The sequence below is a fragment of the Limanda limanda genome, chromosome 16 (assembly GCF_963576545.1).
Source record: "Limanda limanda chromosome 16, fLimLim1.1, whole genome shotgun sequence".
In the NCBI taxonomy this organism is placed as follows: Eukaryota; Metazoa; Chordata; class Actinopteri; order Pleuronectiformes; family Pleuronectidae; genus Limanda; species Limanda limanda.
Window position 1 is genome coordinate 16,847,332 of NC_083651.1, and position 12,040 is coordinate 16,859,371.

The following is a 12,040-nucleotide window of genomic DNA, read 5'->3' on the forward strand; positions in this document are numbered from 1 at the left end:
AGAATTTCAGTTTTTATACTTGACTTACCTATTCTCAGTGTATAGAGGTTGTGTTGCAAATAAAAAAGTTTGCATAGTAGAAAAGCGTGAATATAAGTTGCATTGAATAAAATAACACTGAGAATTAATTTCAACAAAAATGTTAATTTTAAAGAAGTAGTATAGAAAAAGGGCATAATGTCGGCATAAATACCACAAGTAGGGTTATAAAGTTTAGAGCCCCTAATGGAAAAGGTCTGGCCACCTTTGGTCTACACTCTGGACTTTGGAATGACCAACAGACCCGCCCGAGGAAAAAAGGGTTAAAAGGTCCAGGATTCTTTTTTTTAGGGAGTTACTAAGCCATGATAAATGGAGACAGGATGCTAGAAATCATTCTGTTGTGTTTTACAGTGGATAGTAAAAGCATTCGGAAAAAAACATCAACTATGTATAAATTGGGTTAACTTTATTCAAGTCACCAAGGAAACAAAGATCGACAATACCTTCGTAACAGATCAAGGCTCGTTTTTAAGATCAGAAACAAATTAAAGATATCTCTTGTTTTTATTATCATTTCATGAAAAGGAGAGTTGCACTTAGAAGGCGAGTGACATGCAAGATATCTTTCAGAAAATAACTTGCTGAACGCCGCTGGTGGTTCACCTCTAAGACCCTGAGAGATGACCATCTGACTCATGGTAGTGACCTCTTAGCATACTGCTCCTGCTGTGATTTAAAGACGCATGGGGTCCGGTCCTGTGCAGACATGGCTTAAGATTCATGTAACATTCTGCCTGCTGTGGCAGAGGTGAAGATGCTTTGTGTTCTGAAGCTTCAGGCACAGAGCAATTAGAGGAGACTCCCTGACACAAAGGAATGTGGCGCTGAATGATCGCTTGGCAAAATTCAGCCCGTCACTTTGTTTTATGACGAATGACAGCCGTTCACGATGTGTGTGTGCTGCAGCAAGATTTATAAGATGTGGAAAATGACTTTAAAATCCAGTTGTCGTTCATTTACTTTCATCACTGACTGAATGTTTGTGTTCATATTCCCATTTGTGTTTATGACTGCAAACAGTTACAAGATAAGATAATTATATGTAAAGTGTTTTAATTTGAACCGATCAGAATTCAGTTGATCAATCAATCAACTGAATCATATTGAAAATATATAGAAAAGTGGATTTTGAGATGAATCACTTTCCACTTCTCCCCTCACCAGTTACATCAGTTGTATTGGATTTGGCTGCTGTAGCCCTGAAACTCCAAAAGCGTTGTGTGGACTCATGACTCAAACACGTCACCCACCCCTCATCAGCATAGTGGTGAGTAGATAATGAGTGAATTTTCTGGTGAACTATCCCTATAATGATTTATGGAGAAGGGGTGAGATTTAAATAGATTTGTACTTCTTCTCATGCCTTTTTGAATATGTAGATTAAATCAATGAGCGTTTGAGTTTCATTCCCGTTTATCAGTGTATCTAAATAATACTTTTCCCAGTTTATTTGTTTTTCACCTGTTTTTATAATTTCTCGTGTTCTCATTTGAATGAATGAATGATTACTGCAGTGGAGCCTGGAGGTCAGGTGCGGCTTTAGGTTGGTGGGTGCTGCCCCCCTGCGGTCAGGGCAGGTCATTACATCACAGATAAAGGGCTCAGCAGTTCCTGTGATCACCAGTAGGGGCTCGTCTGGTCTGTCTGTGTGTGTGTCACCTTCAGTTCAGCCATCTTTAACCATGTTGGGCTGTGCAGGACGTCGCGCTCTGGGGGCTCTGAACCCCGGGATCAACGCCCTGAAGACGGTCACCGCCAGCCATGCAGCTCTCAATGCGAGTAAGTGAACTCTTTGTGTTTAACACGGAGCGACTGTCAGTGTTATTTCTCCGTGACTGGTTTGTGACGCAGCAGGTTCGCGGGCACACAACTTCCCCATGACGTCTCCCCTTCACTTCCATGGAGAGCAGATCGTTGTTCAGCTGGAGCTGCTCGAGTAGAAGCTGATCTGTGATCGCAGTGTTTCCTTCAGTCGGACTCTGCAGCTCCAGCAGTGGCTCGGTTTGCTCACTGCAATGAATGACCTTGCAAAGTGACTTTGTACAAGTCAACTGCGACACAGCTCCAATGACTTGGATTAGCTGCACAATAATACTTGTTAATCAGTGTAATTTGACGAATCTATTAAGATGTCAATTGATTCTCTTTACATTTTACATAGTATTTTACATATTTTTAAAATCTTTTTATTTGTCTTTATCAACTCATTTAACTGTAACTAAGTTTATAATGTCTTCTAACATGCATGGATATATTGATCATCATTCAGTCTTTTACTAGAATCTAAAAGATATCAAATCAAACCTTACAAATAGAAACCAAACTATTTTTAGATTTTCCAGATCCAGCTGCTGCTGTCTCACTTTCACCACCGTGTTGCCCTTTCTGTCCCTGTCCCCTGCAGACAGGGCTTACACAGCCTCGGCTGCTGAGGCTACAGTGGCCCAGGGCCGCATCGTGGCAGTGATCGGTGCTGTGGTGGACGTGCAGTTCGATGAGGGCCTCCCCCCCATCCTCAATGCCCTGGAGGTGGCTAACCGGGAGAGCAGGCTGGTGCTCGAGGTGGCCCAGCATCTGGGTGAGTGGGTGGAAGTTTGTAATGCAGCTAAGACGCCTGCTATGACCTTTTAAACGCTGTCTTACAATCTGTCCTCGTGTGTTTCTCCAGGTGAAAGCACAGTCAGGACCATTGCCATGGACGGTACTGAAGGTCTGGTTCGAGGTCAGAAGGTTCTGGACACAGGGGCCCCCATCAGGATCCCTGTGGGTCCTGAGACCCTGGGCAGGATCATGAATGTCATTGGAGAACCCATCGACGAGAGGGGTCCAATAACCACCAAACAGTGAGGATTCTATTGAAAAGATTGATGCTGGAGTTCTATATTTTTCTGAACCCATTTTCGAATATGACCTCCAGGAAATTTGGGTCTGGGCATTTTTCCAGAATTTTCTGGTAATATCTGGAGCAGCCTACTCACGTTCTCATTATGCTGCCTCTACAGTCTGAAAGCAGCTGTAATGTTAACAAATCCCCAATACCAAACCCACAACTGTCTCTTTGTGTCGGATAATTTCTGACTTCCCTACCCTCTCTAGCAGCCACAAACTCATTTATTTTACTGTGGATGTAACCTTATAAAACTACATCACAATTTATACGATATTGTTTTTGAAAAGGGAACGCTTGAATTTCCTATGTGTGATTTGGGTCTCTTGTTGACAATAAAGTTGTATTGTATACATTTCACATTTAATCTTGAGAATTATTATGTGTGCAGTACTGCTGCTATTCATGCTGAGGCCCCTGAGTTCACGGACATGAGTGTGGAGCAGGAGATCCTGGTCACTGGCATCAAAGTGGTCGACCTGCTGGCCCCCTACGCCAAGGGTGGAAAGATCGGTTGGTGTATTATATTACCACCATTTCGTTCTGACACATTTTCCTACATGCTGATCATGCTGATTGGTTATTGTTTAATGATGTGTTCCTTCAGGTCTGTTTGGCGGTGCTGGTGTGGGCAAGACTGTATTGATTATGGAGCTGATCAACAACGTGGCCAAAGCTCATGGTGGTTACTCCGTGTTTGCCGGAGTGGGAGAGCGAACCCGTGAGGGAAATGACTTGTACCATGAAATGATCGAGTCCGGTGTCATCAACCTGAAGGACAACACCTCAAAGGTAACGATCTCTAATTAGTTCACTGTACACTCAAAGATACGCTGTGTTATATCCTGCTAAACTTCCCGGGTTTTCACATTCTCAGGTCGCGCTGGTGTACGGTCAGATGAACGAGCCCCCCGGCGCCCGTGCCCGAGTTGCTCTCACTGGTCTGACTGTGGCCGAGTACTTCCGAGATCAGGAGGGACAGGACGTGCTGCTCTTCATTGACAACATCTTCAGATTCACACAGGCTGGATCGGAGGTTCACAATGCTCGATTTTCTTCTCCAAATTTTGCAGATGTCATTAACGGAACACTACTTTTTGGATCTGGTGTCTGAACGTTTGTGTTTCTCTAGGTGTCCGCCCTGTTGGGTCGTATCCCCTCTGCTGTGGGTTACCAGCCCACCCTGGCCACTGACATGGGTACCATGCAGGAAAGAATTACCACCACAAAGAAGGGCTCCATCACCTCAGTGCAGGTGAGAAGACACAAGATACGAATCACATTTCAGCACACTCTGCTTTTTTTCGTCTATTCATACCCAAACTGTAAACTGGGTTACAGGCCATCTATGTGCCGGCTGATGACTTGACCGATCCCGCACCTGCCACAACTTTCGCTCACTTGGATGCGACAACTGTGCTGTCCCGTGCCATCGCTGAGCTTGGAATCTATCCTGCTGTGGACCCTCTGGATTCGACCTCCCGTATCATGGACCCCAACATTGTCGGGCACGAACACTACGATATTGCCCGTGGTGTCCAGAAGATTCTTCAGGTTAGCCTCACGGTGTATTGCCAACAAAGTATGACCATAGAATAAAGATGCATGTTGCATATTCAGTCTATTGTACAAAAATGAAGCTAAAACATTCTGGATATGGGTGCTGCCATCTTGCACTTTTTAATTTGGAGCCGGAGTCTGCTGTAGTTATCATGGTGTGGAGCGATATCGATATCCTGCTGATACACGCACTCGACCAATCACAAGTCACGCTCAGCTATCAATCAGGCTGCCAACTAGGGCTGCAACTAACGACTATTCTGATAGTCGATTAGTCACCGATTATTGAAACGATTAATCGACTAATCGGATTATGAATGACACAAATTCTCAATTGCTCTTATTTAGCAAACAGCTTTTAAATTTTGCTTGAGGTTGTTCGAGGCATGTGATGACTGAAAAAACAGGCAATAAAGATTGTTACTTCATTAAAAAAAATGTCTTTTAATAAACTTTGCTGCATATTAGGGTACTGTGACACAAACGCAAAGACAAATCAAGTTTTTGACCATTTAAAACCAAGGACAGGCAAAGTTCTAATAAAAAAGATAAATTAAAAATCAAGTATCCATTTTTCCTGTTAACAAAAATAACAGGGAAAGTAACAGCAATAAAAACATCAACAAACGAAACTACAGTCTTCTTTTGACTAAATAATTGTGATTTAAAAAAGACGTTTGTCAGGCAATAGGATAACTTTTCGCTTTTAAACTCGTTAATAAAAAGTTTAAACCATATTTTTGTAATGGATGCTAGAATCCTGCGCGCAGGTATATACGTTTATATATAACGTCTGACCGAGGCGAGTCCGCATCGTCTCCGTTACGATGTCACACGTGACTCCTCACATGCGCGTGTCCTGCTTCCATGGAGAGCAGGTCCGCTGTGCAGATACTGCAGGTAGTTTTTTTCGGGCTGTTACGGGTGAAGTTCTCCCGAACTTTTTACTTTCTGGTGCGCGAGGCAGCTGCAGCGGAGGCCGGCAATGCTCCGTGTTTTGACGCTATTGCACATGCGCGACTTTCAGAGATAGGAAGGAAGCGAGATGGCTCACTCCTCAGCTGCTTTCATCAGCACCTCCGGTAAAACGCCGTTTAGTTCCGCTGCGCGGCACGAAAAACACGTGCTGTGACGTAACCAACGAATCATCGACGAGTAAATTCGTCAGCGACTATTCTTGTCATCGATTTTTGTCGACGACGTCGACTAATCGTTGCACCCCTACTGCCAACCACATTTTTATAGCATCAAATAACTAAATAAAACCAAACTTGTGTTGAAATTAGCAGTTGAACAGGCATCAATGTGATTAGAACTTCCTAAAATGACAGAAACCCTTTTTAAAACATGAACTTTGACTCAAGTTTGGTCCATGTCCCATCCACTAACATGGAGGAGGCAGGAGCAGGGAGCCACCAGGGAGCGATAAAGAGGATTTCGCTTCACTTTTGAGTAGCTGTCATGTGGTCCTTCTTCATTTACAATGCTATGATTTTGACTGACTGTAAACAACTGCCGCAATCCATTCACTTAAATGAACCCTTGTCTCACGGTTAATCTGTTCTTTTGTTTAGGATTACAAATCCCTGCAGGACATCATCGCTATCCTGGGAATGGATGAACTGTCTGAGGAGGACAAACTGACGGTTTCCCGCGCTCGCAAGATCCAGCGTTTCCTGTCACAGCCTTTCCAGGTGGCTGAGGTGTTTACTGGTCACATGGGCAAGCTGGTGCCTCTCAAGGAAACAATCAAAGGATTCCAGAGTATTCTAGCAGGTAGAGTGCTGCACCGACGCTAAGACATTTCGAAATTAGGGCTAATTAAGGACTTTTGATGGTAATGACTCGATCCTTTTCTTTATTTCCAGGTGAATACGATTCCCTGCCGGAGCAAGCGTTCTACATGGTGGGTCCAATCGAAGAAGTCGTCGAAAAGGCTCAGAGACTGGCAGACGAGCACGCTGCACAATGATTTGTCGGTTTTACGTGATGTATTTCCGTACAGTTTAATTTCTAGTAGAGAAACTGCTGAGGTGTCAAGTTACACGTGATGTGTTGTTGCCCCATTTCTGTTGAAATGTGAAGATGAAATAAAAAAATATATTGTTGTGATATTAACTTTGTGATGGCCTTTCATTGCCAGCAGTTGGTTAGCAAACATTATTTGTGAAATTTAACATTAGGTTTTAATTTGTATTTAAACCATGTCTCATTGGTAAGATGACAACACTTGTATCATAGTAAATGTCAAGTTCTCCAAGATTTTTGTTCACCTCCTGCCCGCACTTGAAAACAGCCCGGTTAACTTTAAAGGATGCACGGGTCAACTCACTCTTCTTTTCCTCTTTTTATTTTCAATCCACTTAAGTGCACAATTTTGATGTTGATTGTAGAATTTCCACAGTTTTATTTTTCAGAGTTTATTTTTTTCAGGTTGATAACCTTTAAAGACACAAATAAAAAATGTTTACACTATATAATAACACATTTAAATTTACATCAAAAAGAGAGAACAAGCTTGATACTCTTCTAGACAATAATATTCACATTACTCGTAGTCAAGGTGAGTCAACTTGTGTCATTTTCATTAACTTTCTTAATGAGCCGGTGATCTCTGTCTTAAAATTTAGCCTATCATGTGGCGAAGTTTCTTATTCAGCTCCCTCTCCTGTGTCAGGAGGCTGGCGCTGTGTTCTCTGAAGGCATCAAAATCCTGCAAAATAATTTAAAGAAGAAAACATGTTGGGTATGTCCTCATTTCTTCATGGGCGACTGATTTCACTTTTCAATGCTGCAGATTTCAAACCTTTTGAAGCCTCTGGTACTCTGTTGCGGATTCATCCAGAGCACACATGAGCGACTGCACTTTGACGTCTGCGTTCACAGTCTCTGCGTCCTGCTCAAACCTGCGTCAATGTCAAAGACCGATGGAGACATTATTAGTTATACTACTAGGCATTGTAATGTAAAATACAATTTTGATCCAAACTTTACTTGTCTTCTGCTTCAGCTCTGGATTTCTTCTCCTTTTCCCATTTTCTCTGGAGCTGCTGGATTTCCTCTTGTTTCTCCTGAATTTAAGACCAAGGTGTATTTACATGAAGGGACTGAATCATTCTCAATTTTTTCAACAAATACTCTTTCATATCACCTGTATAATTCTCCCTCTCTCCTTGGACAGAGACAACAGTTCTTCCTTCGCTTTGATAAGAAGTGTTGTGCTTTTCTTCATGTCGATCTCCTTCGCAGTGTACTTCTCTTCATCTGTTTGTAGCTTCAGCGTCAGCTCTGAATGTAGACAACACTTTTATAAAAACTTGTAATTGTTGCACTTGAGAATGAGAAAACGTAGACCACTCACCTTTGCACATCTCTCCAGCTTCTCTTTGCTGTTGCTCAGTGTCGTACAATTGATCAAGTAGAGATGCTTCTTTGGCTTTATGTTGAGTCGCTTCTTCCAGGAGTTTTGATTGACATTCAGTTAAATTCTTCCTGAAACAGAAATGCAAAATATCCAGCATGCAGTAGCAACTTATGGTTAACCAGTTGCATTACTGATTAATCCATATATCTACAATGTAAAACACAGTTTAACAATGCTAGGGAAAGTTTTGAATTATAATTACATTATTTCTTACATTATCAATGAAATTATTAAAAAATGCCTATCACAATTGACATCTCCATATTGCTTGCATTAAGTCCAATTCTGTTTTTAAATTCCACAATCATGCATCAGTCTGATGTTGATTTTGAAGCTTAAAACAGTGAATGGTAGTTTGACTTTTCAGTACCTTTACAATTAGATTTATCCACTAAATGTTTCATGGTTATTGTTATATGAGTGATTTTAATAAACTTACTGATATTCCTTTTCTTTATTTGTGTAATTCTCGGTCAGCCGTTGGATTTCTTTCATCAGTTTTTGTACCAACACTTCTTTATCTTGCAATTTTTGGGAGAAAAGTGTATCATTTTCTGACTGCAGCCGTTTGTTTTCAATCTTCAACTTGGCATTCTGAGTTTTGTGCTCATCCATAAAGACAATAATTGCTTGATTGTTGGCAGCTAAATCCATAAACCTCCTCTCTATTAACTCTGCTTTCTTTCTTTCCCTGGCCAGCTCTCTCTGGTGGTCTGTTACTCCGTCCCCCTGCTCTGTGTTGACTTTCTGCAGGGTCTGGCATTGGAGTGTCAGCTCATCTGCTCTCTGTTTCAGGATGCAGATCATACTTGACTGTTCATTTATCCTGGATCGCAGCATTTCTGTTTCAGTCACATCCTCTGTGGAAAGACTCAGAAGTTTGTCCAGTGACCTCCGAAAACTGTCCATATGCTGGTGGGAGAGGAAAAGGCAGATGGTAAAACATGATAGACAGACACTATTAACACTACTTATTATAACCACATACTAATATTAATAGACATTTAGCAGCTTGATAGCTAATTCATGCTGTATTTAAGCTTTTAAAACAGATGCTGATGAGAAATATAAACAGAGGAGAACCTTTTACACTTAAATAATAAAAAACGTGTAACACCCTTCCATGTAAACAGCATTTTCTGATTAACTCAAGCCGCATAAAGGAATACTTAGTGTAGGACCTATTTCATTAGTTAGATATATTGTGATTATTATTATTTGTTATTTTTGCATTTATATTTTAAGACACTAGGGGGCACTAAGCACTAGACCAGGTAGGATTCACAGGGAAGGTAGCAGGTGTGTTACTGAGGGCAAGCACCAGGAAGGGAAATGTTTTGTTTTTTTACAACAGTGTGAGCACAGGTATATATATTTGTTTTTGAACAGGGCAATAAATCTACCCTACCGTGAATTCAACTTGGACAATGGCCTTCTTTAGCCTGTGTACAACCCAACAAGACAGGTGCCTCGGTGGCTTAAGTGTATGTTGACGGAAACATCTTTTGGACAAAAACCACTACATAAAGAAAAAAACTATCCTTTGGAACATCAAAGTAAAAAACATTCCTTTGGAACATCAGAGTAAAAACCCACCCTTGGAAAAAGAAAACTGGAAAAAGGAACATCTACATTCCTGTGGATCATTGGATCCACTAAGACACATTTTAGTATTTAATGGAGATCCTCACGAGACATAGTGCACAGCTGCCAACATCTTCCTAAAAACTTCTTCGAGAACATTTTGGAAATTAATGAAAAATGTTTTCTGCTTATATAGAGAGAGTTATAAGCTAGACACCTATTAAAGGTGAAGATGTTCAAGCGGTACATGCTTTTGCTCTCTTTCTCCGTGGAAGCTGTAATGCAACAGAACAAATCATGTACATGAAGGACTTGGAAATGCCATCAAACATGAGAAACATTGTGCTGACATTATCCTTTAATTTTCGAGAAAAGTGGAGAGGCACTGCATGTGATCTGCAAAAGTGCAGAGGGCCAATGATTATCAATATTTGTTATTTTTGCATTTATATTTTTAGACACTAGGGGGCACTAAAGACTAGACCAGGTAGGATTCACAGTAAAGGTAGCAGGTGTGTTTTGAGGGGGCCCAGGGAAAGAAGAATGAGGAGAAGCGCATGTTTGTCTTTGTTTTTGAACAGGAAAATAAATCGACCAAACTGTGAATTCAGCGTGGACAATAGACTTCTTTAATTGCCTGATTACAACCCGACTAGACTTGTTTATTTTGACAGACACATCTTTTGGACCAATAGCCATTACCAAATTAAGAGATGAGGAGTAATTCAACACATTATCACTTTTTATAGACATGTCTAGAGCTTGATCGAATTATAAGGTCCTATTGGAGACATTTTGTGACTTCAAGATGTGTAGCTGCTCGATGTCATACTCAGACTATGCTCTCCGACATGACCAGAATATGAATTGAGTACTCTATTAGCAACATGTTTAAAACATCATAGTCAATATGACATGTATTGGTTTTTTTTTACAATACAGCCATAAGGCTAACCCAATACATGACAATTCATATGAACATTAGAACACTTAAAGTAAATGTACAGCTGTATTTTCAGGCAATATACATGTGAAAGTACATGTGATAGTATTCATAAAGGCAAACTATTTCCTGCCATTTGTATAATTTTATTTCTTGATTATTGATTTTCATTATTATGCATTTATGTTATAATAGCTTAATTTATCATCACAGTCAAATCTAGAGTTAACAAGACAAATGGGAAACGGTCAAATTTACAGGTGAGAAGCTGGCATCAATGAATATTTGGAATTATGGCGTAAAATTGGATAAACTATTTAAAAATTTAAAAAATTACATTTCTGACAATGAACTTATCATTATAGCTTCAAAGTATTGATTGTTGTGTGTCAGAATCAGATTTATAGCCAAGTGGCATTTCAACACACAAGGAATTTACTCTGTTGTTTGGGAACATAACAAACATATAAATTAGGAAGAAAATGCCCAAGATTGAGCAAATTAAGAGGCAAATACTGAACTTCAGGGGGGAAATACAAAGACAGCAACCTAAAGTACAAAAGCATTGGGTGAAACGCTATATAATAAAAGTGAAACATACAAGACTAAAAGTTAAACATGTGTAACAAATATGCACGATATGACATGCAGACTGTGTGTGTTTGCCAGTAGTGGAGGTGTCAGTGTGGTGGACGAGCAGCTGCAAAGTCTCTGAGGTTCATGCAGCCGTGTAAACAGAAAAGTAACACTCATTGTTAGGAAACTGTGAACTCACATTTCTCTGCAGACTCATTAGCAAACAGTGATTTTTCCTTGTTATTACATTAACATACCTCCGAGGATCTGATGACGTTTTCAGCATTGCTCTGTGGGGTTGCCATGGTGACTAGAACCGCATATTCTCAGTTTTACGTGTTGTTTTTTGTTGTTACTTTTAAGTTTACGCTCAGGTCCGAGAAACTTCTGAAAGTTTCAGTTGCTCGGTCGCTAGTGGCAACAGAGACGGATACGCTGCTCGGCCGCTAGATGGCGACGTTCAGCTTCACACCAGGGACCAGTGAAGGTACGCACCACACCGACAAACAACAGTAATCTTATAAGTGTTCCTTAAATCTCCTTGTCAATGTTGCGTTACTTTACGTTTGAACGTGGCAGTTTTATTGGTCGTTTTTACTTCGTTTCGTAAATATCTGTCGTGTATCATTTGAACGATGTCCCTACGCTTCCCTAAATTAAATGTATGGCTTTATAACATCTTAACGCTTCGTTTTGAATGTGCAAAAAAATACTCATAAAGTGAATTATTATTATGTATGTACATTAAATTCAGTGTGTGGGGGTTGTTAGTGTTAAATATGCCGCAACAAGTCTACTTCTAATCAGGCTCGGACCAGAGACGCAGGGATTACGTGACATCACCAGGCCTCCAGGACGAACCTGCTTTATTATGATTATTTCTACTAGTTCCTACAATCTAATATAGTCCCATGATTGTTTTCCTCAGTGGCAGAAACTTTAAGTCCCAAGTATGGCGCAAACACACGGGGCCGAGTGAAAAGAATTCACCGGCACTCGGGACAAGTCGGGCCCGCATGGCGTT

At 40.8% G+C, this 12,040-nt stretch overlaps 2 protein-coding genes across 2 annotated transcripts; one reads left to right on the forward strand and one right to left on the reverse strand.

Moving 5' to 3' along the window:
- The first annotated feature begins 1,680 nt into the window (after positions 1 to 1,680).
- Positions 1,681 to 6,607, forward strand: LOC133021511 (ATP synthase subunit beta, mitochondrial). The gene is made up of 10 exons (XM_061088402.1): positions 1,681 to 1,821; positions 2,447 to 2,620; positions 2,711 to 2,885; positions 3,321 to 3,442; positions 3,537 to 3,721; positions 3,807 to 3,965; positions 4,062 to 4,184; positions 4,271 to 4,483; positions 6,064 to 6,265; positions 6,358 to 6,607. The coding sequence occupies exons 1-10, from the start codon at positions 1,725 to 1,727 to the stop codon at positions 6,459 to 6,461; spliced, it is 1,554 nt and encodes a 517-aa protein (XP_060944385.1). The 5' UTR covers positions 1,681 to 1,724; the 3' UTR covers positions 6,462 to 6,607.
- A 508-nt stretch (positions 6,608 to 7,115) lies between these two features.
- On the reverse strand, positions 7,116 to 11,321 carry zgc:172182 (coiled-coil domain-containing protein 89). Its single transcript, XM_061087954.1, has 7 exons — positions 11,273 to 11,321; positions 8,353 to 8,845; positions 7,851 to 7,981; positions 7,641 to 7,777; positions 7,484 to 7,560; positions 7,296 to 7,395; positions 7,116 to 7,202 (listed from the first exon to the last, which is right to left on the reverse strand). Exons 1-7 carry the CDS (start codon positions 11,319 to 11,321, stop codon positions 7,116 to 7,118), a joined length of 1,074 nt encoding a protein of 357 aa, XP_060943937.1.
- Positions 11,322 to 12,040: the final 719 nt, after the last annotated feature.